We start from the raw sequence: 27,541 nt of genomic DNA on the forward strand, positions 1-27,541 counted from the left end.
CACTGCAGTTCCTCACACCTCCATTCAAACTTTTGAACCTAGTTCTTTCATAGACCTCTCCAACTCGAATCCTCTCTTTATTCTATCAGAGGCCAAATATTTCCCTCTCCAATGTTCATAGAGTCAAACTGGCCCTTCAGTTCAATTTGCAATGCCAACCAAAATGCCCCATCTACACGTCCCACCTGCTTGTGTTTGGCCCATATTCTGTTAAACCTTTCCAATCCATGGACTTGTTCAAATGTCTTCTTAAAAGTTTCATATCCCCCAGCACAAAGATCATTCTTTACCTTGGTTTGAGTTTCGACTCTTTGATTGTTGCAAGTAGATCCACCGCCTCACAGTGATGGAGACCCAGATTTAATTCTGACCTCGGGTGCTGTACGTGTGGAGTTTGCTAATTAACCACAAACCCGCACGTCTTTGGGATGCGGGAGCTGGAAACCGGAGCACCCGAAGGAAACCCACGCGGTCACAGGGAGAATGTGCAAACTCCGCACACAGACAACAACCAAGGGTCTCCCAGCGAGCCGCGACGGTACCCAAACAGCAGGCCTGGAACCGGGCCCAGCCCAGAGAGGGAAGCCCAGCGAGCCTGGACCCTGCTCATCCTCGAGGACCAGGAACCGGAGAGGAGGGTGGGGGGACTCGGAGACGGTGGTGGACACTGGACAAAAGGCTGGTAGGAATGGAACCGGTGGGGGGGTCTTATCCCCCGCGCTCTCTAGGTCGGCTGCAAGGGGCGCCCTCCCAGGGAATAAGGACAGAAGAATGCCGTGCAAGGAGAGGGACGACGGTTCACGGGACGACTAGAATGGAGATGATGGGTCTTTGTGGCCAGCTGCAGCTGGGACTGTAAAATGGTGTCAAAATGGTGACTCTTGCATATAAATTCAGTAGACTGTTCTGTACATTCAGTACTAACCGGGAGGTTGTGCTTGTGGCTTGTGTATGATGTATACAGCTGAGCTGTATATTAAAAATGTATTTGACTGTACCTTGGTACATGTGATAATAAAGAAACCAATGAAGCAATGGACCATTAACGTCAGGATTGAACCGAGTTCTCAGGCACTGTGAGACAGCAGATCTAAAAGGCAGCACAGTGGCGCAGCGGTGGAGTTGCTGCCTTACAGCACCAGAACCCCTGGTTCGATCCTGACTCTGGGTGCTGTCTGTGCAGAGTTTGTACATTCTCCCTGTGACCGCGTGGGTTTTCTCCGGGTGCTCCGGTTTCCTCACACACTCCAAAGACGTGCAGGTTTGTAGGTTAATTGGCTTCTGTAAAATTGTAAATTGTCCCTAGTGTGTAGGATAGTGCTAGGTGATCGTTATTTGGTGTGGACTCAGTGGGCTGAAGGGCCTGTTTCTGTGCTGTATCTCTTAAGTCTGAAGTGTCTAAAGTCATTCTGATTGATGAACCTCTTGTACTCCTGCGCTGATATTAGGTTTTACACCATTTATAACATTTACAGACTTTGATTTTACACTATTATTGTCTACGTTACAGTTATTCATTTATTGTGTTGTTGCTTGTTATATGTATTATTCTATGTGTAATTATGTTAACAGGCCTGGAAATCTGCCGTAAATAAGAATCTAATACTTCCATTGGCGATACATATGACAATTAAACACTCTTGTCCCTTGATCTTGATACAGTCCAGTTTGGAAAGTGACATGCTGAATTCAGATTCAGAAAACTTTATTGTCTGTCATAACAGAAAATCTTCTTTGACGTGGCTCAACATACAGACAGGACAATGTACTGATAAGCAGTCATACAGCACAGATTTCTGCGAGCACACACAGTGTGTATCTATCTTAAAAGCAAATATAAAGATTAAAAACTGTAAAAATAGACAAGATAAAAGTTGTGGATACGTGTAAAGTGACAATGCGTCTGGGTTAATTGCTCATGGTCTTAGTTCTGTAAAACTTAAATCTCCCCCCCCCCCTTTATATCTCCTTCCTCCCCTCTATATTATTTAGTTTAGTTTAGAGATACAGCATGGAAACAGACCCTTCAGCCCATTGAGTCCACCCTGACCATTGATCGCCCGTTCTCACTAGTTCTATGTTATCCCACTTTCTTATCCCAATTTACATAGGGCCAATTAACCTACAAACCCGCACGTCTTTGGGATGTAGGAGGGAACCGGAGCACCCAGAGGGAACCTACACGCTCACAGGGAGAACGTACAAAGTCCGAATCTCCACACAGACAGTGCGTTTGTGTCTGGATCAAACCTGGGTCTCTGGCGCTGTGAGGCAGTAGCTATACCCGCTGCACCACTGGGCCGCCCGTTACGTTCCTTCTCTGGCCATGCAGTGAAGTATTTGTTTAGTTTATCTTCTAGCTCATTGAGGGGAAGGCGGGAGAGTGAACAGATGCCCGACTTTATATCCTAAGCTTGTTAAGTCTCAGGATAGAGGCAGGAGATGGGAAAAAGTCTAACGTTCCTTTTTTTTCAGCGCAAGGTCAAAAGCCTGATCCTGGGAATTATCAGGCTTGTAGGCTTAACATTTATTATCAGGAAAATAAACATGGGGTCTGTTGGCAAGGAAACATTCAAGTTCATTTAACAAGCATAAAGGCAATAATTCTAAACCTACATGGATTTGTGAAGGGTAGGTGATGGATAACAAATTTATTGGAATTCTTTAAAGAGCTAAACAGGATCGGTGGTGGAATGTTGTATCTCGACTTACAGAAGATATTCGATTATGTGCCTCCCAAGGGACTAGTGAATAATGCTGAGCCTGCGAGACTTAGGGGATGTACTTCATTTTTAATACATGGGCTAAGCAGTAAGGAACAATCTGCCAAGGCGAGGAATAATAGCTCGGACTGAACAGGGTCAACCAAACAAGAATCCCAGGGTCAGTCTCAGGAATTCTGTTCTCTGTGCTACTGAGAAATGGCTTTAATAAATGGATGTAAATTAAAATGTCAATATATGTAGCGATCGCAGTATGTGTGGGAACGAGGAATGTTAATAGCGTTGAGGTGGAATTCAGAAAATAAGCTGCTGAGATTCAAGAAACCTGCAACAACTAGAAGATAAGACAGGAGAAGATGGTGGGAGGGAGCTAGTCTACGTTCTTGAAGCTCTGAGCCACCGTAAAACAAACAAAAAAAAGGGGGTGCTTGCCAATTATGGTTGTGGCGTCCTGTCCCCAATCTCCAGAGGGATGGTGGCTCAGTGGTAGTGCTGCTGTTTTACAATGCCAGAGACCTGGTTCGATTTTGACTACAGATGCTGTCTGTATGGAGTTTGTTTGTTCTCGCTGAGACTGCGTGGGTTTTTTCTGGGTTCTCCGGATTTCTCCCACATTCCAAAGATGTACAGGTTTATAGGTGGATTTGCTTTGGTAAAATTTTAAATGATCCATGGTGTGTAGGATAGTATTAGTGTGTGGGATGATCGTCAGTCAGCATTAACTTGGTGGGCTGAAGGCCATGTTTCCGCGCTGTATCTCTAAAGTCTGAAGAGAGATGAACTCAGCCTGTCCACCCCGGCATTGATAATGTAGTTTAGTTTAGTTTAGTTTAGTTTAGTTTAGTTTAGTTTAGTTTAGTTTAGTTTAGTTTTTAGTTTAGTAAAGTTCAGTGATACAACGTAGAAACACCGAGTTCACGCCACCCAGTGATCAAGGAGAACGGACAAACTCCATATAGACAGCACCCGTGTGCTGAGATTGCAACAATGTAATATTGTGAAGTAATAGCTGAAGATATAGCTGCAGAGTGAAGAATTTATTCTCAAATCTTGACTTCTTAAGTTTAAATATGTAAAATTTCTTGTGAAAAATAAAACATCAATTCGAACAAATCTTTATAGGAACGACTGTGGGACAAAGGTGAGTAAGGTGGTGCAAAAATGTTTGCGCTACCATGTACCGTTTTGATCACATGGGGCAACAAACAAACATAGATAGATAGATACAAGATGAGAATTTTAGTATTATACTGGACCAAGTGGGACCCATTGGGTTCCTGTCACGTGGGCAGTCTGGTCCCCCAACGCAACCCGTTCCCCCAATGTAATATTCAACCACTCACCCACAGCCCCCACGGGAGGCCTGGACCCCCAACGCAAACTGTTCCCCAACACTATATTCTACCATTCACCCCTTCCCCCAATGCAACCCTAACTCCTAACGCAATATTCCACCACTCACCCATAGCTCCCAACTGCGCAGGGGCTGCTCATTTTGCCTTTTTCACCCTACCTCATTTTAAACTTTAAAACAATTCAGTGTACAGTGTACTGTGACTTTAAGAAAAATGCATTTGCACCTCCTAGAGCTAGCAGCACTCAGTGTACTTGAATAGCAACAATGTTGCGAGCAGGGCTACAATCCCATTGTGACGTCATAGCTGTAAGCACAGGGAAGACATTTTTCTCAAATTGGGGTTTTATAAATCTAAAAATGTCAATAATTTGTGGAATATACAGTAACATAAATCTGAATGAAACTTAACACAAAACAGCCACAAGCCAATTGCGATTAAGGCGGTACAACAAATGTTAGCACTATCGTGTACCGTTTTGGCGTAGTTCCAGTAGCACATGCGCATAGATAGATAGATAGATAGAAACAAGATGAGACTTTTAGTAATATATAGATAGATAGATAGATATTAATGATTTAAATGATGGAATTAATAGTAACACTAGCAAATTTGCCGATGACACAATGCTGGGTGGCAGTGTGAACTGCGAAGAAGATGCTAGGTTGTAGGGTGACTTGGATAGATTGAGTGAGTGGGCAGATGCATGGCAGATGCAGTATAATGTAGATAAATGTGAGGTTATCCACTTTGGTGGCAAGAACAATGAGGCAGATTATTATCTCTATAGTGTCAGATTAGGAAAAAGGGTGGATAACCATTCACTGGATTAAGTGCAAAGAGACTTTTGTTTCCTTGTACACCAGTCACTGAAAGTAAACATGCAGGTTACCAAGCAGTGAAGAAAGTTAATGGCATGTTGGCCTTCATAACAAGAGGATTTGAGGATAGGAGTAAAGCAGTCCTTCTGCAGTGGTACAGGGCCCTGGTGAGACTACATCTGGAGTATTGTGTGCAGTTTTGTTCTCCTAATTTGAGGAAGAACATCCTTGCTATTGAGGCAGTGCAGAGTAGGTTCACAAAGTCAATCCCCGAAATTGTCATATGAGGAAAGGTTGGAAAGACTGGACTTGTATTCACTGACGTTTAGAAGGATGAGAGGTGATCTTATAGAAACATATAAAATTATACAAGGACTGGACAAGCTAGATGCAGGAAAAATGGTCCCAATGTTGGGGGAGTCCAGAATCAGGGGCCACAGTCTAAGAATAAAGTGGAGGCCATTTAAGAAAAAAAGTTTTCATCCAAAGAGTTATGAATTTGTGGTTATTCTATGCCACAGAAGGCAGTAGAGGCCAATTCACTGGATTAACTTAAAAGTGAGTTAGATGGAGCTCTTGGGGCTAGCGGAATCAAGGGATATGGGGAGGTGGCAGGCAAGGGTTACTGATTGTGGATGATCAGCCATGATCACAATGGCGGTGCTGGCTCGACGGGCCAAATGGCCTCCTCCTGCACCTATTTTCTATGTTTCTGTGTTTCTATTAAAGGTCTTGAATATTTCAAGTCACTGCTGTTTGTGCATTGGAAGATCTGATTTGACGATCAGCAGATTTATATACAGTAGACTCCTTCAGAGGCAGAACGTGAGATAATTCTAACCCTTATCCAGAGGGAGGAAGCATTTATTATCTTGAGGGTCTCGGGAGCAATTAATTAAGCAATTGAGAATTCCAACTTGTTTTCTCAGAGTTATGAGCTCCAGAGAGATTTGTGTTGAGAGTAGTGGAATCAGACTGTGGAGTGTTACGTCTCGATGGGAGCGGAAGGGCTCCAGTTTTGGATTACGGTGGGAAAAGCAAGGATTATTAATGAACAGTGCAGTCCTTTGATGTGGTTCCCCAGAAAATATTGTTCCAGGGACTCTTTCATGATTGTAGAGGTGTATAAAATCAGGAGGGGAATAGATAGGGTGAGTGCACAGATTATTTTACCCAAAGAAGGGGAATCAAGAATCAGAGGGCAATAGTTTAAGGTGAATTATTCATAAGTTATAGCAGAAAGGCCCATCAACTCCACTCCACCGTTCAATGGAATGGGTGACGTTTCGGGTTGAGACCCTTCTTCAGACCCAAAGGTCTCGACCCAAAACGTCACCCATTCTTTCCCTCCAGAGATGTTGCCAGTCCCTGCAGATGCTAGTTAATAAAAAAAGACACAAATTGCTGGAGTAACTCATTGGGTCAGGCAGCATCTCTGGAGGACGTGGAAAGGTGGCATTTCAGGTCTGGTCCCTTCTCCAGTGACGGTGTCCTTGGTGAGTTTTCTTGCCATAGAATCAATGTGAATTTTTCAGTAAAATTGTTGGTGATATTTACATTTAGCAACTTGAAGTTAGACCATAAAACCATATGATATTGGAGTAGAATTAAGCCATTTGGCCCATCGAGTCTACTCCGCCATTCGATCATGGCTGATCTATCTTTCCCTCTCAACCGCATTCTCCTGCCATCTCCCTGTAACTTATGACACGCTTACTAATCTGGGCAGCACTGCCAAGAACAAAGAGGGAACAGGACGGATGCTGTTTCAGGTTAGGGCCCTTCTCCATTTCCCTCCACAGATGCTGCCTGGCCCACTGAATTGTTCCAGCAGTTTTTTGTTTTTAAAACTTTCCTTTTAAAGAAGTGGCACAAGGCACATTTAGCTGAGCCGCTGCCTCACAGCACCAGAGACCCAGGTTCGATCCTGACCGCGGGTGGTCTGTGTGTGGAGTTTGCACATTCTCCCTGTGACCAGGGGGATTTCCTCCGGGTGCTTCGGTTTCCTCCCACGTCCCAAAGACATTCGGTAAAATTACCCCCCATGTGTGTAGGGAGTGGATGAGAAAGTGGGGTAATGTAGAACTGGTGTGAACAGGCGAGCGCTGGTCGGCGTGGACTGGGTGGGAAAAAGAGCCTGTTTCTATGCTTTATCTTTGAACTAAAGGCCGATAAATCCCCAGGGCCAGATAGGCTGCATCCCAGAGTACTTAAGGAAGTAGCCCCAGAAATAGTGGATGCATTAGTGATAATTTTTCAAAACTCTTTAGATTCTGGAGTAGTTCCTGAGGATTGGAGGGTAGCTAATGTAACCCCACTTTTTAGAAAGGGAGGGAGAGAGAAAACGGGGAATTACAGACCAGTTAATCTAATGTCGGTAATGTGGAAACTGCTAGAATCAGTTATTAAAGATGGGATAGCAGCACATTTGGAAAGCTGTGAAATTATTGGACAAAGTCAGCATGGATTTACGAAAGGTAAATCATGTCTGACGAAGCTTATAAAATTTTTCGAGGATGTAACTAGTAGAGTGGATAAGGGGGAACCAGTGGATGTGTTATATCTGGACTTTCAGAAGGCTTTCGACAAGGTCCCACATAAAAGATTAGTATACAAACTTAAAGCACACGGTATTGGGGGTTCAGTATTGATGTGGATAGAGAACTGACTGGCAGACAGGAAGCAAAGAGTAGGAGTAAACGGGTCCTTTTCATAATGGTAGGCAGTGACTAGTGGGGTACCGCAAGGCTCAGTGCTGGGACCCCAGCTATTTACGTTATATATTAATGATTTGGACGAGGGAATTGAATGCAACATCTCCAAGTTTGCGAATGACACGAAGCTGGGGGGCAGTGTTAGCTGTGTGGAGGATGCTAGGAGGCTGCAAGGTAACTTGGGTAGGCTGGGTGAGTGGGCAAATGCATGGCAGATGCAGTATAATGTGGATAAATGTGAGGTTATCCACTTTGGTGGCAAAAACAGGAAAGTAGATTATTTTCTGAATGGTGGCCGATTAGGAAAGGGGGAGATGTAACGAGACCTGGGTGTCATGGTACACCAGTCATTAAAAGTAGGCATGCAGGTGCAACAGGCAGTGAAGAAGGCAAATGGTCTGTTAGCATTCATAGCAAAAGGATTTGAGTATAGGAGCAGGGAGGTTCTACTGCAGTTGTACAGGGTCTTGGTGAGACCACACCTGGAGTATTGCGTACAGTTTTGGTCTCCTAATCTGAGGAAGACATTCTTGCCATAGAGGGAGTACAGAGAAGGTTCACCAGACTGATTCCTGGGATGTCAGGACTTTCATATGAAGAAAGACTGGATAGACTCGGTTTGTACTCGCTATAATTTAGAAGATTGAGGGGGGATCTTATAGAAACTTACAAAATTCCTAAGGGGTTGGATAGGCTAGATGCAGGAAGATTGTTCCCGATGTTGGGGAAGTCCAGAACAAGGGGTCACAGTTTAAGGATAAGGGGGAAATATTTTAGGACCGAGATGAGGAAAACATTTTTCACACAGAGAGTGGCGAATCTCTGGAATTCTCTGTCACAGAAGGTAGTTGAGGCCAGTTCATTGGCTATATTTAAGAGGGAGTTAGATGTGGCCCTTGTGGCTAAAGGGATCAGGGGGTATGGAGAGAAGGCAGGTACTGGATACTGAGTTGGATGCTCAGCCATGATCATATTGAATGGCGGTGCAGGCTCCAAGGGCCGAATGGCCTACTCCTGCACCTATTTTCTATGTTTCTAAAGAAACTAAACAAACTGAGCACTTTAGATAAGACACATAGTGATGGAGGAACTCAGCGGGCCAGGCAGCATCTCTAGAGATAAAGGATGGGTGACATTTTGGGTCATCTGGAAGGTATCTGAATGAAAACGCCGCCCATCCTTTTTCTCCAGAGATGCTGCCTGACCCACTGAGTTACTTCGGTTTTTTTTGTCCATCTTTGGTATAAACCACCATCTGTGGTTCTTATAAACATATCACAATTCTTTATTTCTACAAACTGAGCAGTTCGGGGTTTTTTTTTTTGCTCAAGTTTGCAGCATCTGCAGTCTCTTGTGCCTCTATTAATAATAAAGTAGTTTAACGAGCTTCAGGGGGCAATAAACCAGATTATTTGCTGCTGGAGTGAGTGCTGGTTGGGAATTCCCAGGGACATTCATTCTCCACTCTCCCAGACTCGTGCCGGACCCGACCGCACCGGGAACCTTGGTGCCGCATTCCGGGTTTTCCGGAGCGGGGAACGGAGGGAGGGACACGGTTGGTTCAGATCGGAGTCGGACGGGCGGCGCTGGCGGACCGGAAGCCGGAGGAGAAGGTCAGGGGCAAAGAAGATCGGCGGGGGGATGAGTGGCGGGCCCTCTGGTAAGGGGAGAGAGAGTGAGTGGGTGAGAGTGGGGCTGGAGGGAGCAGGTGTGCAGGGGTGTGGAGGGTGTGTGGGGGGGACAGTGTGGGGGGGGGCGGTGTGGAGGGGGGCGGTGTGGAGGGGGCGGTGTGGCGGGGGGCAGTGTGGAGGGGCAGTGTGGAGGGGGGGCAGTGTGGGGGGGGTGTGGGGGGGGCGGTGTGGGGGGGGGCGGTGTGGGGGGGGCGGTGTGGGGGGGAGTGTGGAGGGGGCGGTGGTGTGGGGGGGCAGTGTGGGGGGGGCGGTGTGGAGGGGGGGGGTGTGGAGGGGGCGGTGTGGGGGGGGGCGGTGTGGGGGGGGAGTGTGTGTGGGGGGGGGCAGTGTGGGGGGGGCAGTGGGGGGGGGCAGTGTGTGGGGGGGGGGGGGGCAGTGTGGGGGGGGCAGTGTGGGGGGGGCAGTGTGGGGGGGGGCAGTGTGTGGGGGGGCAGTGTGGGGGGGGCAGTGTGGGGGGGGCAGTGTGGGGGGGGCAGTGTGTGGGGGGGGGCAGTGTGGGGGGGGCAGTGTGGTGGGGGGCAGTGTGGGGGGGGGGTGTGGGTGGGCAGTGGGGGGGGGGGCAGGTGGGGGGGCAGTGTGGGGGGGGCAGTGTGGGGGGGGCAGTGTGGAGGGGACAGTGGGGGGGGCACAGGGGTGGGAGGGGGCAGTGTGGGGGGGGCAGTGTGGGGGGGCAGTGTGGTGGGGGTGGGGGGGGCAGTGGGGGGGGGCAGTGTGGGGGGGCAGTGTGGGGTGTGGAGGGGGGGGGCAGGGGGGGGGGCAGTGTGGGGGGGGGGGCAGGGGGGGGTGGGGGGGTGGGGGGGGCAGCGTGGAGGGGACAGGCGATGCGGGGGGAGAGGAGTTGTGGATGAGGGATGGGATGACATGGAGTGAGTTAGGGGTGTGCAAGGATAAAGGGCAGAGGTGGGTATGAAGGGGAGGGAAAGGGTTTGGGGATAAGGGGTAGGGAGGGAATGCTGCATGGAGGTGCGAGGGGGATGGGTAGGAGAAGGGATGATAAAGGGGAGGAGGGATACAGGAGGTGGGGGAAAGGGTGTAGTAAGGAGAGGGGTGGAATATGTGGATGGGAGAAGGAGATTGGGGGAAGGATAGGGTAGGAGGAATAGTAGGATGGGAGACGGGGGGAGGGGTGGGGTGAGTGGAGGACAAGGGGAGTCACAGGAAGAGTAATGGTTTTGAGGGGAGGATTGCAGAAGGAAACAGCAGGGGGAGGAGGGTCGACATGGGGAGAGGGTCTGGAAGGTGGGCATGTGTGGGGCTGCGGTCTGAGGATGGCACTGAGTGCAGGGGAGAGGACAGGAATGTTTGTGGAAGCAAATGGATTTTCCTCCTTTTGTGTGATGAATCCAGACAAGGTGTCGATTTTTCAGTGATAGATTTCGAGGATAAGATTTGGAAGAAAAAATGGGCTTCTTGAATAAATTCTGGGGTGAAGGTTTAACAGGCTGGAGGTAGGGAAGGTGTATCCGGGGCTGTGGGGCTGTTGGGGAAGAACCCTGGTCTTGTTTCGAACCTGGATAAGATATATCGGGCTGAGATGTGGAGAAGTTTCTTCACTCACTGTGTCAAGCAGTAGAAAGTTCCACAGAGGGTGCAGCGATCAAAGTGCTGAAGAAACTCAGCGAGTCAGGCAGCATCTCTGGAGAACATGGATACCTACCGTTTCGGGTCGGGTCTCATCTTTAAACCTGACCCGAAATCCATGTCCTCCAAAGATGCTGCCTGACTCATTGAGTTACTCCACCACTTGTGTTCTATGCAAGATTCCAGCATCTGCAGTTCCTAGTGTCTTCAAGAAGGTAGATGGATTTCAGGGCAAAAATATTCCTTGCAAAGACTTTGTGGCTGAATGGCCTCTTGTGTTGTAATAAGTAGGATGTCTTTGCTGGACGTTAATGTCAAGGCCAGCCTATAGCTCATCACATTGGTGGGAAGTCTGGTCTGTGTGATGGACTAGGCTACATCCACAACTCTCAGGTTTTTTCGTGGTCTTGACCAGAGCAAACCAAACTGTGATGCAACCTGTCAGTATCCTTTCTTTGGAGCATCTGTAGAAGTTTGTAAGAGTCATTGGTGAATTTCCTCACTCCCCAAGAAATAGAGGTGTATGTGTGGCTTCTTGGATGTTACACCACAGATAATTGATAATATTAACGCCAAAGCACTTGAAGCTCTTAACCATTTCCTTTTCCGCACCATGGGACATGTACTCCACCATGCCTCCTAAAATCAATAACTAGCTCCTTCGTCACGCTAACACCGAGGAGGAGGCTATTGTTCTGACATCATGTGGAAGGGGATGGGGGGAGGGAAGAGGGAAATGATCTTGCCATGGTCGAATATGAAATCTAGATATAATAAAAAGGAACTGCTGATGCTGGTTTATACCAAAGATAGGTACAAAGTGCTGTAGTAATTCAGCTGTTCAGGCAGTATCTCGGGAGAAAATGGGTAGGTTACGTTTTGGATCGGGACCCTACTTCATAGATGGTTTATTTTTAAGAAAGAACTGCAGATGCTGGAAAATTCGAAGGTAGACAAAAATGCTGGAGAAACTCAGCGGGTGAGGCAGCATCTTTGGAACGAAGGAATAGGTGACGTTTCGGGTCGAGACCCTTCAGACTGATGTAGGGATGGGGGGGGCGGGAAGAAGAAAGGAAGAGGCGGAGACAGTAGGCTGTGGGAGAGCTGGGAAGGGGAGGGGAAGGAGGGAGAAAGCAAGGAGAGCAAGAAATTGGAGAAGTCAATGCTCATACCGCTGGGGTGTAAACTACCCAAGCAAAATATAAGGTGCTGCTCCTCCACTTTGAGGTGGGACTCACTCTGGCCATGGAGGAGACCCAGGACAGAAAGGTCAGATTCGGAATGGGAGGGGTTGAAGTGCTGGGCCACCGGGATATCAGGTTGGTTAATGCGAACTGTGTGGAGGTGTTGGGCGAAACGATCGCCAAGTCTACGCTTGGTCTCACCAATGTAGAGCAGTTGACACCAAGAGCAGTGGATGCAATAGATAAGGTTGGAGGAGGTGCAGGTGAACCTCTGCCAGGGAGTTACGGAGGGAGCGGTCTCTGCGGAAAGCCGAAAGGTGAGGAGATGGGAAGGTGTGGCCAGTGGTGGGATTCCATTGGAGGTGGCGAAAATGTCGGAGGATTATCATTGTATTTGACGGCTGGTGGGGTGGAAAGAGAGGACAAGGGGGACTTTGCCCTTGTTATGAGTGGGGGGGATGGGGAGTGAGAGCGGAGCTACAGGATATAAAGGAGACCTTGTTGAGAGCCTCATCTATAGTCGAAGAAGGGAACCCCCATTCCTAAAGAATGAGAACATCTCCTGAAGCCCTGGTTTTGAACACCTCATCCTGGGTGCAGATGCAGCATAGAATGAGGAATAGGGGATGGAGTCCTTACAGGAAGTAGGATGGGAAGAAGTGCAGTCCAGATAGCCATGGGAGTCAGTGGGTTAACAGATAAAGGATAGGTGACGTTTCCGGTCAAGGTCCTTCTTCATAGTTTAGTTTAATATTTTTACATGCACTGAGGTACAGTGAAAAACTTTTATGTTGCGTCAGCGGAAAGATTATACATTGTTACATTTATTATCACATTATTATCCTGCACATTGTACAGGTGCAGGATAAAGTTCTGTAAAGTCTGATTAAAGATAATCCCAGGGTCATCAATGAGGTAGATGGTAAGTTAGGACTGGTAGGATGGTTCAGTTGCCTGATAACAGCTGGGAAGAAACTGTCCCTGAATTTGAAGGTGTGCGTGTTCACCTGTACCATTGTGTTTAGGGGGTCCTTAATGCCTGTGTGCGAATGAAGGTCTCATTTGCTTGGTGTTGTTTGCAAGACGCGATGCCGCTCTGTGTCAATCATAAATCGTCTCCATCCCCCAAATAGCTTTATTTACTGGCCTGCTTGATTTGATTCTCTGCGCAACATTCCCTGGAGGCTTTTAATTTTCAAACTACATTTGGTTAACGATGCACCATGAATATATTGGGCAGTGATATTTTGAAGAGTTTTTGAAGGATTTTTTTTCCCCTCTGAGGGAACTAACCTACAAATTCCCCTGTCAGTACAACGGAACGAGAGAGGGCGAAGGTCAAGAGATTTCTGTGATTTTTCATATAAGGTGTGGCTTTCATAACCATTCTACTGTGTGCAGTTTGCAAAATATGTGCTGATAAACTGTGGCTTCAGTGAAATAAAAACCATGTTGGTGATATTTAACAGAGAAGCTGAAAATGATACTGATTGAAAACAGCGAGACCACCGTTGCCACAGAATACTAATGTGATATTCGGAAATTCTAAGAACATACTAGGATCTGAGGTTTATGCCAGCTTTTCTTGAATTCTGGGATTGTATTTACAAGTAAACAGAGTGCAAAATGTTCTTGTTCGATCTACGGTGAATTTCGGACAACTTGAGTGCTCCGTTTTGTAAAGACCGTTCTTAGTCTTTCACCTTGCCACCACCATTGCTGCACTAATGTCAAACTTCAATCCCCTCAAAATCTAAAAATATACCATTCTCTTTCTCGAATACACTCGCCAATAGAACCTCCACATCCTTCATGCTTAGAGATGCCGAAAGATTTGCTATTTGAGTGAAGAATGTTCTCCTCATCTTAAGGCTAATGTGTTATTTTGATATTCTTGTTGCATAGACAGGAGAACTCTCACCCCCGTGTCCAGCGGTCTAGCCTTGTGATGTTTCATTGAGATCGAACCTCACTCTTCCAAACTGTTGAGAGTATGTCCAAACTGCTTAATCGCTGCCCCTTTAGAGAAATGAGTATTCCATTGTGGAGGGAATCGACAGTCGACAGAGTGACAAAGTGTCGCAGCGGCAGAGTTGCAGCATTTCAGTGCCAGAGACCCGGGTTCGATCCAGACTACAGATGCTGTCTGTATGGAGTTTGTACGTTCTCCCTGTGGGTTTTCTCCAGTGCGCTAGTTTCCCCACACCCCAAAAACGTGCAGGGTTTTAGGTTAATTGGCATCAGTAAAATTGTAAATTGTCCCTAGAGCGTAGGATAGTGTTAGCGTACAGGGATCGCTGGTTGGCGCGGGCTGAGTGGGTCGAAGTGCATGTTTCCACACTGTATCTTTATAGTCTCATTCGCCATCTTAGGATGGCCCTGACATATAGAGATAAGGGCTTTCAACCTCCAGTGTAGACTGGAAAAGCAAATAAAGTTGAGCTAAGATTTGACAGCGATGTACACAATCATGCAGACACAGAGAAATGCTGATGCTGGATTCTTCAGGAAAACACAAAGTGCTGGAGGAAATCATTGGGTCAGGCAGCATCTGTGGAGGGAATGGACAAGCAATACCTTGTATCTACATGATCTGAGTCCATCACTATCAAATCTTCACTCGACTTTATTTTCTTCTCCAGTCTAAACTGGAGGCTGAAATCCATTATCCTGTCGCGAAGGGTCTACGTGGAGTAGAAAGAGTGAAGGTATTTCTCTTTGCAGTTGAGATTCAATACAATGGGCAAATACTTGGGGCAATGCAGAATAGAATTTTTTTTTGTCGTTACGATATAAACTTCACTGCATGTGAGACCAAAAAGGTAACCTGGACATTCCAAAAGGGATTCCCTAGATGTTTAAGAGGGATATTTTACCAGACCACAAAAGCAGAGGAATGGGATTCACAGGATTACAACTAGAGTGGAGTTGAAAGGTGGGACTGTTCTTGTTGGAATGAGATTGAGATTCAAAGTGCATTTCTGCCACTGGTGTGAAGTCGGATATCTGAGAGTGGGAGAGTCTCAGTGGGAGAGTGGGAAGAAAGCTGGAAGAGAGGTGGGGGCAGGACATTACTCTTCGCCTTTTAATCTCTGGTCTTTGTCCAACCATCCCCCAATCAAACCCGCATCACATGGATCCATCTATCACTTGTCAGGGTTTCTTCTGTCCCCACCTCTCCCAGCTTTCTCTACAATTGATCTGCAGAAGGGTCCCGGCTCGAAACATCACCTACCCTTGATCTGCAGAGATGCTGCTTCACCCGCTGAGTTACTCCAGCACTTTGTGTCATAACTAGGCACTTTCTGGATTTAATTTGGAGCTTCCAGTAACATGAAAAATACCACAAGATTTTGGAATGAGCTTTGGGCCTCGTCAGGCAGAGCTGCATATACTCACCTGTCATCACAGCTAGGTACGCATGATTGGAATTAGTGGCTGCCGTTCCAGATACTGCACAGAGATTTTAGTTTATAAATATAGTATCATGTACTATAGAGTCATACAAGGTGGAAACGAGCCCGTCAGCCCAACATGCCCACAACGACCAACATGTCCCATCTACACTCGTCCCTCCTGCCTGCATTTGGCTCGTATCCTTCTAAACCTATCCTATCTATATACCTGCCTAATTGTTTCTTAAATGTCGCGATCGTACCTGCAAATGAGTTTAACTTGGCATCATGTTCGGCACGGACATCGTGGGGCAGCGGACCCGCTTCTGTGCTGCACTGTTCTGTGCTCAATGTTTTGGAAACATTAATATTTCAGTGCAGCAGTAATAGTCATGGAATTGAGAGAGAAAATTTATACACAAATTATACAAAACCATCTGGATATTAGTGCGACCAACACTCTGCCCTGAGGCGTTGTTATACAACTTGGAATGAACACCCATACCACATGCGGAACCGCCTATTTGCATTTGGTGACTCTTTCCCAGCTTTCCTCAATGGCTTTGTTCCCTTTACTGATGTTTCCTGCAGCTGAAATTTGCCTTTTGAATGTATTGCATTGTGCTTCAGGAGAGTATAGTTTGCTTTATTGTGTACCGAGGTACAGTGAAAAGCTTTTATTGCATGCTATCCAGTCAGCGGAAGGGTTATAGATGATTACAATCGAGCCATCCACAGTGTACAGACAGGATAAAGGGAATAATGTTTGGTGCAAAATAAAGTCCGATTAAAGATAGCCTGAGGGTCTCCAATAAGGTAGATAGTGGCTCAGGACTGCTCTCTAGTCTGAATGGTGGCCGATTGGGAAAAGGGGAGATGCAACGAGACCTGGGTGTCATGGTACACTAGTCATTGAAAGTAGGCATTCAGGTGCAGCAGGCAGTGAAGAAAGCAAATGGTATGTTAGCATTCATAGCAAAAGGATTTGAGTATAGGAGCAGGGAGGTTCTACTGTAGTTGTACAGGGTCTTGGTGAGACCACACCTGGAGTATTGCGTACAGTTTTGGTCTCCTAATCTGAGGAAGGACATTCTTGCCATAGAGCGAGTACAGAGAAGGTTCACCAGACTAATCCCTGGGATGTCAGGACTTTCATATGAATATGAAAACATTTTTCACACAGAGAGTGGTGAATCTCTGGAATTCTCTGCCACAGAATGTAGTTGAGGCCAGTTCATTGGCTATATTTAAGAGGTAGTTAGATGTGGCCCTTGTGGCTAAAGGGATCAGGGGGTATGGAGAGAAGGCAGGTACAGGATACTAAGTTGGATGATGAGCCATGATCATATTGATGGCGATGCAGGCTCGAAGGGCCGAATGGCCTACTCCTGCACCTATTTTCTTTGTTTCTGTGTTTCTATGATAGGATGGTTCAGTTGCCTGATAACAGCTGGGAAGAAACTGGCCCTGAATCAGAAGGTGCGCCTTTTCACACTTCTGTACCTCACTCATCTCCCCGCTGCCTTCAGGTAGATGGTACAGGAGCCTGAAATCTGCAACATCCAGGTTCAGGAATAGCTGCTTCCCCATAGCCATCAGTCTATTGAACTCAACTCAAACAAAACTCTGATCATTAATAGCCCATTGCACTTTATCTGTTTATTTATGTGTGTATATATACAAATATATATATTCATTGGTATGTGGTCACACTGATCTGTTCTATGTATTTATGCCTGCTATATTCTGTTGTGCTGAAGCAAAGCAAGAATTTCATTGTCCTATCTGGGACACATGACAATAAACTCTCTTGAATCTTGCCTGATGGGAGAGGGCAGAAGAGGGAGAAATCTAACAGCATGGTAATTTTTATAAATCACCGGAGTCTTTGGGTCTGAGTCCCTCCAATAGTTATTGTCTTGTTTTTTCACAGTCAATTCCGTCAATGTTCTCTAGTTTATTGATCTAATAATATAGATTTCTATATTCAGGTCGGGACCCTTAGCCTGAAAATAGTTCCTGACCCAAATCGTCACCTATCTGTGTCCTCCAGTGATGTTGCCTGACCCACTGAGTTACTCCAGCATTTTGTGTCTTTTTTGTACATCAGCAACTGCAGTTGCTGTGCCTAGTTTCCTATTTTCTCCACCAATCTCTTCTGTCAAATGCAACAGAGTGGGATGGAGCACTTTTTTGCAGAGAGGGTTGTACGCAATGAGGTGGGATGGGACTGATTGATTCACACATCTGCGAGAGGGCATTGAACTAATGGGTCAAATAGTCTCCTTCTGTCTTGTAATAAGTAATTGAAGCCTGACTCGTGTTGACCTGAACCCAACACCTAGATTGAGCCTCATCCGGTGCTCCCGATGTGGCCCCCTTTACATCGGCAAAACCAAGCATAGGCTTGGTTACATTTTCTCCAAATACTTGCGCTCGGTCCATCAAGGCCAACTGGATCTCCTTTTTGCTAACAATTTTGAATCCCCTCCCTATTCCCACACTGACCATTTTGTCCTGGGCCTCCACCATTGCCAGTGTGAGGCCACACGCAAACTGGAGGAACAGCGCCTAACTAGCTTACAACCCAGCAGTATGAACATTGAATTATCCAATTTTGGGTAACCTACTAACACCCTCAATTTTTTTCCCCTCCCATCCCCCTGTCCCACCGGGATGCGTATCCATTTCTCCCACAATATACCACATTTCCCCTTCCACTTCATCCCTTACATTACATGTCTTTTCTCTCTTTATCTCACCGCCTTTGCTCCTTTTCATCTCTGGCCTGCGTGTCCACCCACTGCCCCCACCCTCCCCCCCCCCCCCCCCCCCCCCCCCCCCCCCCCCCCCCCCCCCCTCACCTGTATATCCACCTATCACCTGACGCTTTGTTCCACCATCTCTTCTCCAGCTTTCTCCCTCCCTACTACAATAATCCGAAGAAGGGACCCGGCCAGAAATGAAACCTTCCATTTACTTCACTGATCCAGCTTTTTGTGTCTTTTTTTTTACCCACCTTGGTCCCATTGGACTTGGGTTGGGTAGTCGTACTACGATCCAGAGAGACACATGCACCCTGCTGCTTGACTACCATCACTGACTGAATCTATATCATAGAGGATGCAGCATAGGAGGAGGCCATTCAGGCCAAGTCTATGGTAGGTCTCTGAAAATCTTATCCAATTGGTCACATTCCAATTGGAGGAACGGCACCTCATATTTCACTTGGGCAGCTTACAGCCCAGTGGTATGAATATTGATTTCTCTAATTTCAAGTAACCCTTGCATTCACTCTCTGTCTCTCTGTCTTTCTCTGTCTGTTATGACTCATGTCTGAAGTAGGGTTTTGACCCGAAACATTACCTATTCCTTTTCTCCAGATGCTGTCTGACTCGCTGAGTTAATCCACCATTTTGTATCTATTTTTGGTCACATTCCCGTGCTGCTTCCCAATAGCTTTACAAATTTCCCGCTCGAGTGTTTATCCGACAGCCTTTAAGGTTCCTGTTGAATCTCCCTTGATCACATTGCAGATCAGAACAGTCCCTGCTACATGTTTTCATAAATTATAGGAACATAATTATGCTATTAGGCTCATTGAGGACTCTGGAAAGGCACAGTGGCACTACAGCAGAGTTGCTGCCTTACAGCGTCAGAGACCCGGGTTCCATCCTGACTATGGGAGCTGTCTACTGAGTATGTACGTTCTCCCTGTGACAGCGTGGGTTTTCTCAGAGTGCTCTTATTTCCTCGCACACTCCAAAAAAGTACACGTTTGTAGGTTAATTGGCTTTGGTAAAAAATGAGGGAAGAAGATTAGACTTTATTGCTTTCCAACACAGTGAGGAATGTGGGGAATCCGCTGTGGTGGATGTTTATGTTAACTTTTATGTAGTTCTGTGTCTTGTTGCTTTTTTAGTATGGCTGTATGGTAATTCGCATATCACTGTACCTTATTTGATGCACGTGACGATAAAAGACCTTTGAAATGTCCCTAGTATACAGGATAGTGCTCGTGTACAGGTGGATCGTTGATCGGCACTGTATCTCTAAAGTCTAAAGCAGGGGTCGGCAACCTCCACCCCCTGGGCCGAATGCGGCCCATAACCTGAAATCATCCGGCCCACAGGTGGATTTTTTTTTCCGTAATCATTCGGCCCGCCGAGCGCCGAGCTCTGGCCGTACCATATCCTGCGCAAAGCCGTGCACCTTCTGTGAACATGTTTAAGAAAGAACTGCAGATGCTGGAAAAATGGATGGTAGACAAAAATGCCGGAGAAACTCAGCAGGTGAGACATGCAAGGATCGCATGAGGCTGCCTCACTCATTGAGTTTCTCCAGCATTTTTGTCTACCTTCTGTGAACACGTGATTTGATGCCTGCCATCCAGGGCGGGGTCCATGTGCACACGTGATAGATGTGGCCCGCCATCCACTCACAGACATGCGGCCCGGCCCCTATGCAGAACAAGGTTGCCCACCCTGGTCTAAAGAGTCTGCTCTACCACTCAATCATACCTGATCTATCTTTCACTCTCCACCTCATTCTCCTGCCTTTTCCCCATAACATTTGACACCCTTACTAATCAAAAACCTGTAAATCTCTGCTTTAAAAACACTCAAATGACTTGACATCCACTGCTGTCTGGCAATGAATTCCACAAATTCACCACCCTGTGACTAAAGAAATTCCCCCTCATATATTTCCTAAAGGTACATCCTTTTATTCTGCGGCTGTGCCCTCTGGTCCTAGACTCCTGTTAGTGGAAACACTCCACATCCACTCTATCTAGACCTTTCACTCTTTGGTATTTCATCATTGAAACTTACCGAATAGTGAAAGGCCTGGACTGAGTGGATGTGGAGAGGGTGTTTCCACTGGTGAGAGAGTCTGGGATCAGAGGCGCAAGCTCAGAATAAAAGGATACGTTTTGTGTAATAATCTGGCTGCTGTAAAGGAGTTTAATATCTCTGCTGAATATGTAGGAACTTTATCTATGACCTACGATGAGGAAATATTTTGTGGTTTAGAAAGACTTGCATGTCTCAGAGCTGTAACAAATCTTTCCCCGGAATTGCCGTTGGGATTTGGTACCAAATTGACTGTTGCAACAGAGAAGGAGTGCCATCTTCTCGATGTTTTCAATTGGAATAAGCTCAGAGAGAACTTTGATGCATTTCTATTCCCTTGTGCTGATGGTGTGTATTTTCTCCAATTTTTGGTTTGCTTCAGGATTACAGAAGTAGCCATGGTAATGGAACAAACAGTTTGTCATTCCATGACAGTCTCGTGCTCCTGTCAAAGTTTCTATTTTTCAAAAGGGAGTGCATTATTGTGGCTTCATTATTGGAAATACATAAGCCATGCAATCCTCACATGTGTTGCCAGGCCTGAGCTACAGGGAGCGGTTGGGCAGGCTAGGACTGTAATTCCTTGGAACGTAGGAGGCTGAGGGAGTGATCTTATAAAGGTGTATTAAATCATGAGTTCAATAGAAAGTGTCTTTTCCCCCAAGGCAGGAGAATCAATAGATAGGGTCTTCCCCCCCAGATTAGGGGAGTAAAGAACTTGATGGCATAGGTTTATGGTGAGAGAGGGAGATTTTAATAGGAACCCGGAACATCCGGAAGTGGTAGTGCATGTCGGCACAAACGATGTCGGAAAAAAGGGGATGAATATTCTGCAGCGTGACTTTAGAGAGCTCGGAAAAATGTTGAAAAGCAGGACCTCCAGGGTTGTTATCTCCGGGTTGCTTCCAGTTCCCCGTGCTGGCGAGAGCAGGAACAGGGAGATACGGGACCTGAACGTGTGGCTGAGGAACTGGGGCACGGGGCAGGGATTTAGATTCTTAGATCACTGGGATCTGTTTTGGGGTAAGGGGGAACTGTACAAAAGGGACGGATTGCATCTTAACAGGTGTGGGACCAGCATTCTGGCAGGCAGGTTTGCCACTGCTACACGGGTGGCTTTAAACTGAATAAGGGGGGTGGGGTGTCGAATGGGATAGTGGAGGATGGAGTTAAAGGGAAAGGGTTTCTTAAATGTGTGAGCGTAGAGACCGAGGGGTCTAAAATGAGAGTAGAAGAAATAGGTAACAAGGTGAAAAGTAAGAGTGGCAGGCAGACAAAACCAGGGCAAAAATCAAAAAGGGCCACTTTTCAACATAATTGTATAAGGGGTAAGAGTGTTGTAAAAACAAGCCTGAAGGCTTTGTGTCTCAATGCAAGGAGCATGCGTAATAAGGTGGATGAGTTGAATGTGCAGATAGCTATTAATGACTATGATATAGTTGGGATCACGGAGACATGGCTCCAGGGTGACCAAGGCTGGGAGCTGAACATCCAGGGATATTCAATATTCAGGAGGGATAGAGAGAAAGGAAAAGGAGGTGGGGTAGCGTTACTGATTAGAGAGGGGATTAATGCAATGGAAAGGAAGGACATTAGTTTGGAGGATGTGGAATCGGTATGGGTAGAGCTGCGAAACACTAAGGGGCAAAAAACGCTGGTGGGTGTTGTGTACAGGCCACCTAACAGTAGTAGTGAAGTTGGAGATGGTATCAAACAGGAAATTAGAAATGCATGCGACAAAGGCAAAACAGTTATAATGGGTGACTTCAATCTACATATAGATTGGGTGAATCAATTGGCAGGGGTGCTGAGGAAGAGGATTTCTTGGAATGTATGCGGGATAGTTATCTAAATCAACATGTAGAGGAACCAACGAGAGAGCAGGCTATTTTAGACTGGGTATTGAGTAATGAGGAAGGGTTAGTTAGCAATCTTGTTGTACGTGCCCCCTTGGGCAAGAGTGACCATAATATGGTTGAGTTCTTCATTAGGATGGAGAGTGACATTGTTAATTCAGAAACAATGGTTCTGAACTTAAAGAAAGGTAACTTTGAGGGTATGAGACGTGAATTGGCCAAGATTGACTGGCAATTAATTCTAAAAGGGTTGACGGTGGATATGCAATGGAAGACATTTAAAGGCTGCATGGATGAACTACAAAAATTGTTCATCCCAGTTTGGCAAAAGAATAAATCAGGGAAGGTAGTACATCCATGGATAACAAGGGAAATCAGGGATAGTATCAAAGCGAAGGATGATGCGTACAAATTAGCCAGAAAAAGCAGCATACCGGAGGACTGGGAGAAATTCAAAGACCAGCAGAGGAGGACAAAGGGCTTAATTAGGAAAGGGAAAATAGATTATGAAAGAAAACTGGCAGGGAACATAAAAACTGACTGCAAAAGTTTTTATAGATATGTGAAAAGAAAGAGATTAGTTAAAACAAATGTAGGTCCCTTGCAGTCAGAAACAGGTGAGTTGATCATGGGGAACAAGGATATGGCGGACCAATTGAATAACTACTTTGGTTCCGTCTTCACTAAGGAAGACATAAATAATTTGCCGGAAATAGCAGGGGACCGCGGGTCAAAGGAGTTGGAGGAATTGAGTGAAATCCAGGTTAGCCGGGAAGTGGTGTTGGGTAAATTGAATGGTTTAAAGGCCGATAAATCCCCAGGGCCAGATAGGCTGCATCCCAGAGTACTTAAGGAAGTAGCTCCAGAAATAGTGGATGCATTAGTAATAATCTTTCAAAACTCTTTAGATTCTGGAGTAGTTCCTGAGGATTGGCGGGTAGCAAACGTAACCCCACTTTTTAAGAAGGGAGGGAGAGAGAAAATGGGGAATTACAGACCAGTTAGTCTAACATCGGTAGTGGGGAAACTGCTAGAGTCAGTTATTAAAGATGGGATAGCAGCACATTTGGAAAGTGGTGAAATCATTGGACAAAGTCAGCATGGATTTACGAAAGGTAAATCATGTCTGACGAATCTTATAGAATTTTTCGAGGATGTAACTAATAGCGTGGATAGGGGAGAACCAGTGGATGTGGTGTATCTGGACTTCCAGAAGGCTTTCGACAAGGTCCCACAAGAGATTAGTATACAAACTTAAAGCACAAGGCATTGGGGGTTCAGTATTGATGTGGATAGAGAACTGGCTGGCAAACAGGAAGCAAAGAGTAGGAGTAAACGGGTCCTTTTCACAATGGCAGGCAGTGACTAGTGGGGTACCGCAAGGCTCAGTGCTGGGACCCCAGCTATTTACAATATATATTAATGATCTGGATGAGGGAATTGAAGGCAATATCTCCAAGTTTGCGGATGACACTAAGCTGGGGGGCAGTGTTAGCTGTGAGGAGGATGCTAGGAGACTGCAAGGTGACTTGGATAGGCTGGGTGAGTGGGCAAATGTTTGGCAGATGCAGTATAAGGTGGATAAATGTGAGGTTATCCATTTTGGTGGCAAAAACGGGAAAGCAGACTATTATCTAAATGGTGGCCGATTGGGAAAGGGGGAGATGCAGCGAGACCTGGGTGTCATGGTACACCAGTCATTGAAGGTAGGCATGCAGGTGCAGCAGGCAGTAAAGAAAGCGAATGGTATGTTAGCTTTCTTTGCAAAAGGATTTGAGTATAGGAGCAGGGAGGTTCTACTGCAGTTGTACAGGGTCTTGGTGAGACCACACCTGGAGTATTGCGTACAGTTTTGGTCTCCAAATCTGAGGAAGGACATTATTGCCATAGAGGGAGTGCAGAGACGGTTCACCAGACTGATTCCTGGGATGTCAGGACTGTCTTATGACGAAAGACTGGATAGACTTGGTTTATACTCTAGAATTTAGGAGATTGAGAGGGGATCTTATAGAAACTTACAAAATTCTTAAGGGGTTGGACAGGCTAGATGCAGGAAGATTGTTCCCGATGTTGGGGAAGTCCAGGACAAGGGGTCACAGCTTAAGGATAAGGGGGGGAAATCCTTTAAAACCGAGATGAGAAGAACTTTTTTCACACAGAGAGTGGTGAATCTCTGGAACTCTCTGCCACAGAGGGTAGTTGAGGCCAGTTCATTGGCTATATTTAAGAGGGAGTTAGATGTGGCCCTTGTGGCTAAGGGGATTAGGGGGTATGGAGAGAAGGCAGGTACGGGATACTGAGTTGGATGATCAGCCATGATCATATTGAATGGCGGTGCAGGCTCGAAGGGCCGAATGGCCTACTCCTGCACCTAATTTCTATGTTTCTATGTAACCCGAAGGATAACATTTTCACACAGAGGGTGGTGAGTATATGGAGCAAACTACCAGAGGAGGTAGTTGTGGCAGGTGCTATAACAGCATTTAAAAGATATTTGGACAGTTACATGGATAGGAAAGGTTTAGAGGGATGTGGGCCATACACGAGCAATAGGTATGCAGCCTAGATGGGGCATCTTGGCCAGCATGGACGGGTTGGGCTGAAGGCACTGTTTCCATGCTGTATGACTCCACGATTCTAACCTGTCACCTCACCAGCTGGATTTGCCCCGTGTGCTTTTATTTAGCCTGGTTGGAACCACACAGGTGACAATGAGGCAATGGATACGGAAAGAACTGACCAAATGCAGCCAAATGGGACAAGCTTAGATGGGGCATCTTGGTCGGCACGGACGAGATGGGCTGAAGGGCTATATGATGCTTATAGACTTTGGAGATATAGTGTAGAAACAGGCCCTTCGGCCCATCTAGTCCGCACCAACCAGCGATCACTCTTTGCAGGAGAACTATCCTACACACTGAAGCCAATTAACCTACAAACCTGTACATCTTTGGAATGTGGGAGAAAACTCGAGCACCTGGAGAAAACCCACGCGGTCACAGGGAGAACGCACAAGCTTTGTACAGACAACACCCGTAGTCAGGATCGAACCCAGGTCGTAGGCGCTGTAAGGCAGCAACTCTACTGCTGCGTCACTGTGATGCCCCACCCCTATCGTTTAACACACTTGGTGTAAACGGGCTATTGTTTGAAATTTCCTTGCTAGTTAAAGTTTGCAGGGAGCACCCGTGCTGAAGTCCTCTATGAGCACAATATCCATCGCAGAGGATCAAAAAGGCTTCTAGATATCGGATTGTACATATGGGTAATCGCATTTCACTGTATGACGTTGGAGCAGGTGGTGGGGGACTTTAAGGTGGCACAATGCTGTTATACACTCTGGTTTCTAATTAAGTGATTTACCTGGTGAGGTCAGTTACTTACACTTTTCCTTTATGAGCATGAGTAAAAATTCACAGCAGGTAACGAGATGGGGGAAATGTAGCTCTTAGCCTTTCACTTCCACAGTGGCCACTGTTGGTATTTGCAAACGGCACAGGTCTGAATTGGTTTCTTGTTTTCTTGCAGCATCGAGTGGTGCTTCGGAGTCTGGGGATCGGCGGCAACGTTCTCAGGCTTGACACTCCTGCCTCGAGTCGTGCGCTGCTTCATGCTTCCCAGGGACACCCGCTGCCATTTCGGGCCGTTCATTCAACACCAACGGTGGGTTACAACACAGGACACTGAACAGTGCAGCACAGGAACAGGCCGAAGATAGACACAAAAAGCTGGAGCAACTCAGCGGGCCAGGCCGCATCTCTGGAGAGAAGGAATAGGTGACATTCCGGGTCGAGACCCATCTTCAGACTCTACCCGAAACGTCACCTATTCCTTTACTGCGGAGATGCTGCCTTGCATCGCAGGAACAGGCCCTTCCGCCCACAATGTCTGTGCTGAACAAGATGCCAAGTTAAACAAGTCTCCTCTGTCTGCATGTCATCCATATCCCTCCATTCCCCTCCTGTTCATATGTCAGTCCAAAAGCCTTTTAAATGCCACTGTTGTATCTGCCTCCACCACCACCCCTGACAGCTCTTTCCAGGCACTCACCACATTTCCCCTCTCACCATAAATCCTCGTTTTTTTTAATGTAATAGGTGCAGAAGTAGGACATTCAGCCCATAGAGTCTACTCCATCATTAAATCATGGCTGATCTATCTATCCCTCTCAACCCCATTCTCCTGCCTTCTACCATAACACTTGACACCCCACCTAATCAAGAATCTGTCAATCTCAACCTTAAAAATGGGCAATGATTTGGCCTCCACAGCTGTACGCGGCAATGAATTCCACAGATACACCACCCTCTGATTAAAGAAATTCCTCCTTATGTGCTTTCTAAACATACGTCATTTTATTCTGAGGCTATGGCATCTGGTCCTAAACTCTCCCACTAGTGGAAACATCTCCACGTCCATTCTATCCAAGCCTTTCACTATTTAGTAAGTTTCAGTGAGGTCCCCACATATCTTTCTAAACTCCAGCGAGTATCATGCCCAGTGCCATCAAACGCTCATCATATGTTAATCTAATCATCCCTGGAATCATTCTTGTAAACCTTCTCTGGACCCTCTCCAAAGCCAGCACATCCTTCCTCAGATATGGGACCGAAAACTGCTTGCAATGATCCAAAGGTGGTCTGACTGGTGCCTTATAAAACCTCAGCACTGCATCACTGTCTTTGACATTTCCATCCGGGTGAAAAAGGTTCTGACTGTCTATCATATCCATGACTCTCATAATTTAAAATACTTCCATCGGGTCTCCCCTCAACCTGGTGTCCTGTTACTTGGTCCGCGTTTGGTCCATATCTCTTTAAACCATTTCTTATTCATGTAGCTGTTCAAATGTCTTTTAAATGCTGTAATAGTACCAGCCACAGTTATCTTCTCTGGCAGCTCGTTCCATATACCCATCACTTTTTGTGTTTGAAATATTTGCCCCTCTGGTTCCTATTAAATATAAATGCAGGTTACTTAGTTTAGTTTAAGATACAGCATGGGAACAGGCCCTTTGGCCCACTGACTCCATGCTGACTATTGATCGGCCATTCACACTGGTTCTACATTATCCCACTTTTTTTAATCAACTCCCTGCACAGGCGGGACAATTTACAGAGGGCCAATTAACCTACAAACTAACACATCATCTACCTGGGTTAGATTCTGACTACGAGTTCTGTCTGTACGGAGTTTGTATGTTCTCCTTGTGACTGTGTAGGTTTTCCCCGTGTGCTCCGGTTTCCTCCCACACTCCAAAGACGTACAGGTTTTGGGTTAATTGGCTTCAGTAAAAAAACTAAATTGTCCCTAGTGTACAGCATAGTGCTAGTGTACGGGGTAACCACTGATCGGCGTGGACTCAGTG

General features: G+C 46.3%; 1 protein-coding gene across 1 annotated transcript in view; it reads left to right on the forward strand.

Moving 5' to 3' along the window:
* The first annotated feature begins 483 nt into the window (after positions 1-483).
* LOC129707587 (ubiquinol-cytochrome-c reductase complex assembly factor 1) overlaps positions 484-27,541 on the forward strand; it is a 91,142-nt gene continuing 64,084 nt past the window's right edge. The window contains exons 1-2 of the mRNA XM_055652734.1: positions 484-682; positions 25,604-25,836. Of these exons, the coding sequence (XP_055508709.1) occupies positions 484-682; positions 25,604-25,836 (432 nt within the window). The remainder of the gene's footprint in view (positions 683-25,603; positions 25,837-27,541) is intronic.

This window comes from Leucoraja erinacea, chromosome 21 (assembly GCF_028641065.1).
Source record: "Leucoraja erinacea ecotype New England chromosome 21, Leri_hhj_1, whole genome shotgun sequence".
NCBI lineage: Eukaryota > Metazoa > Chordata > Chondrichthyes > Rajiformes > Rajidae > Leucoraja > Leucoraja erinaceus.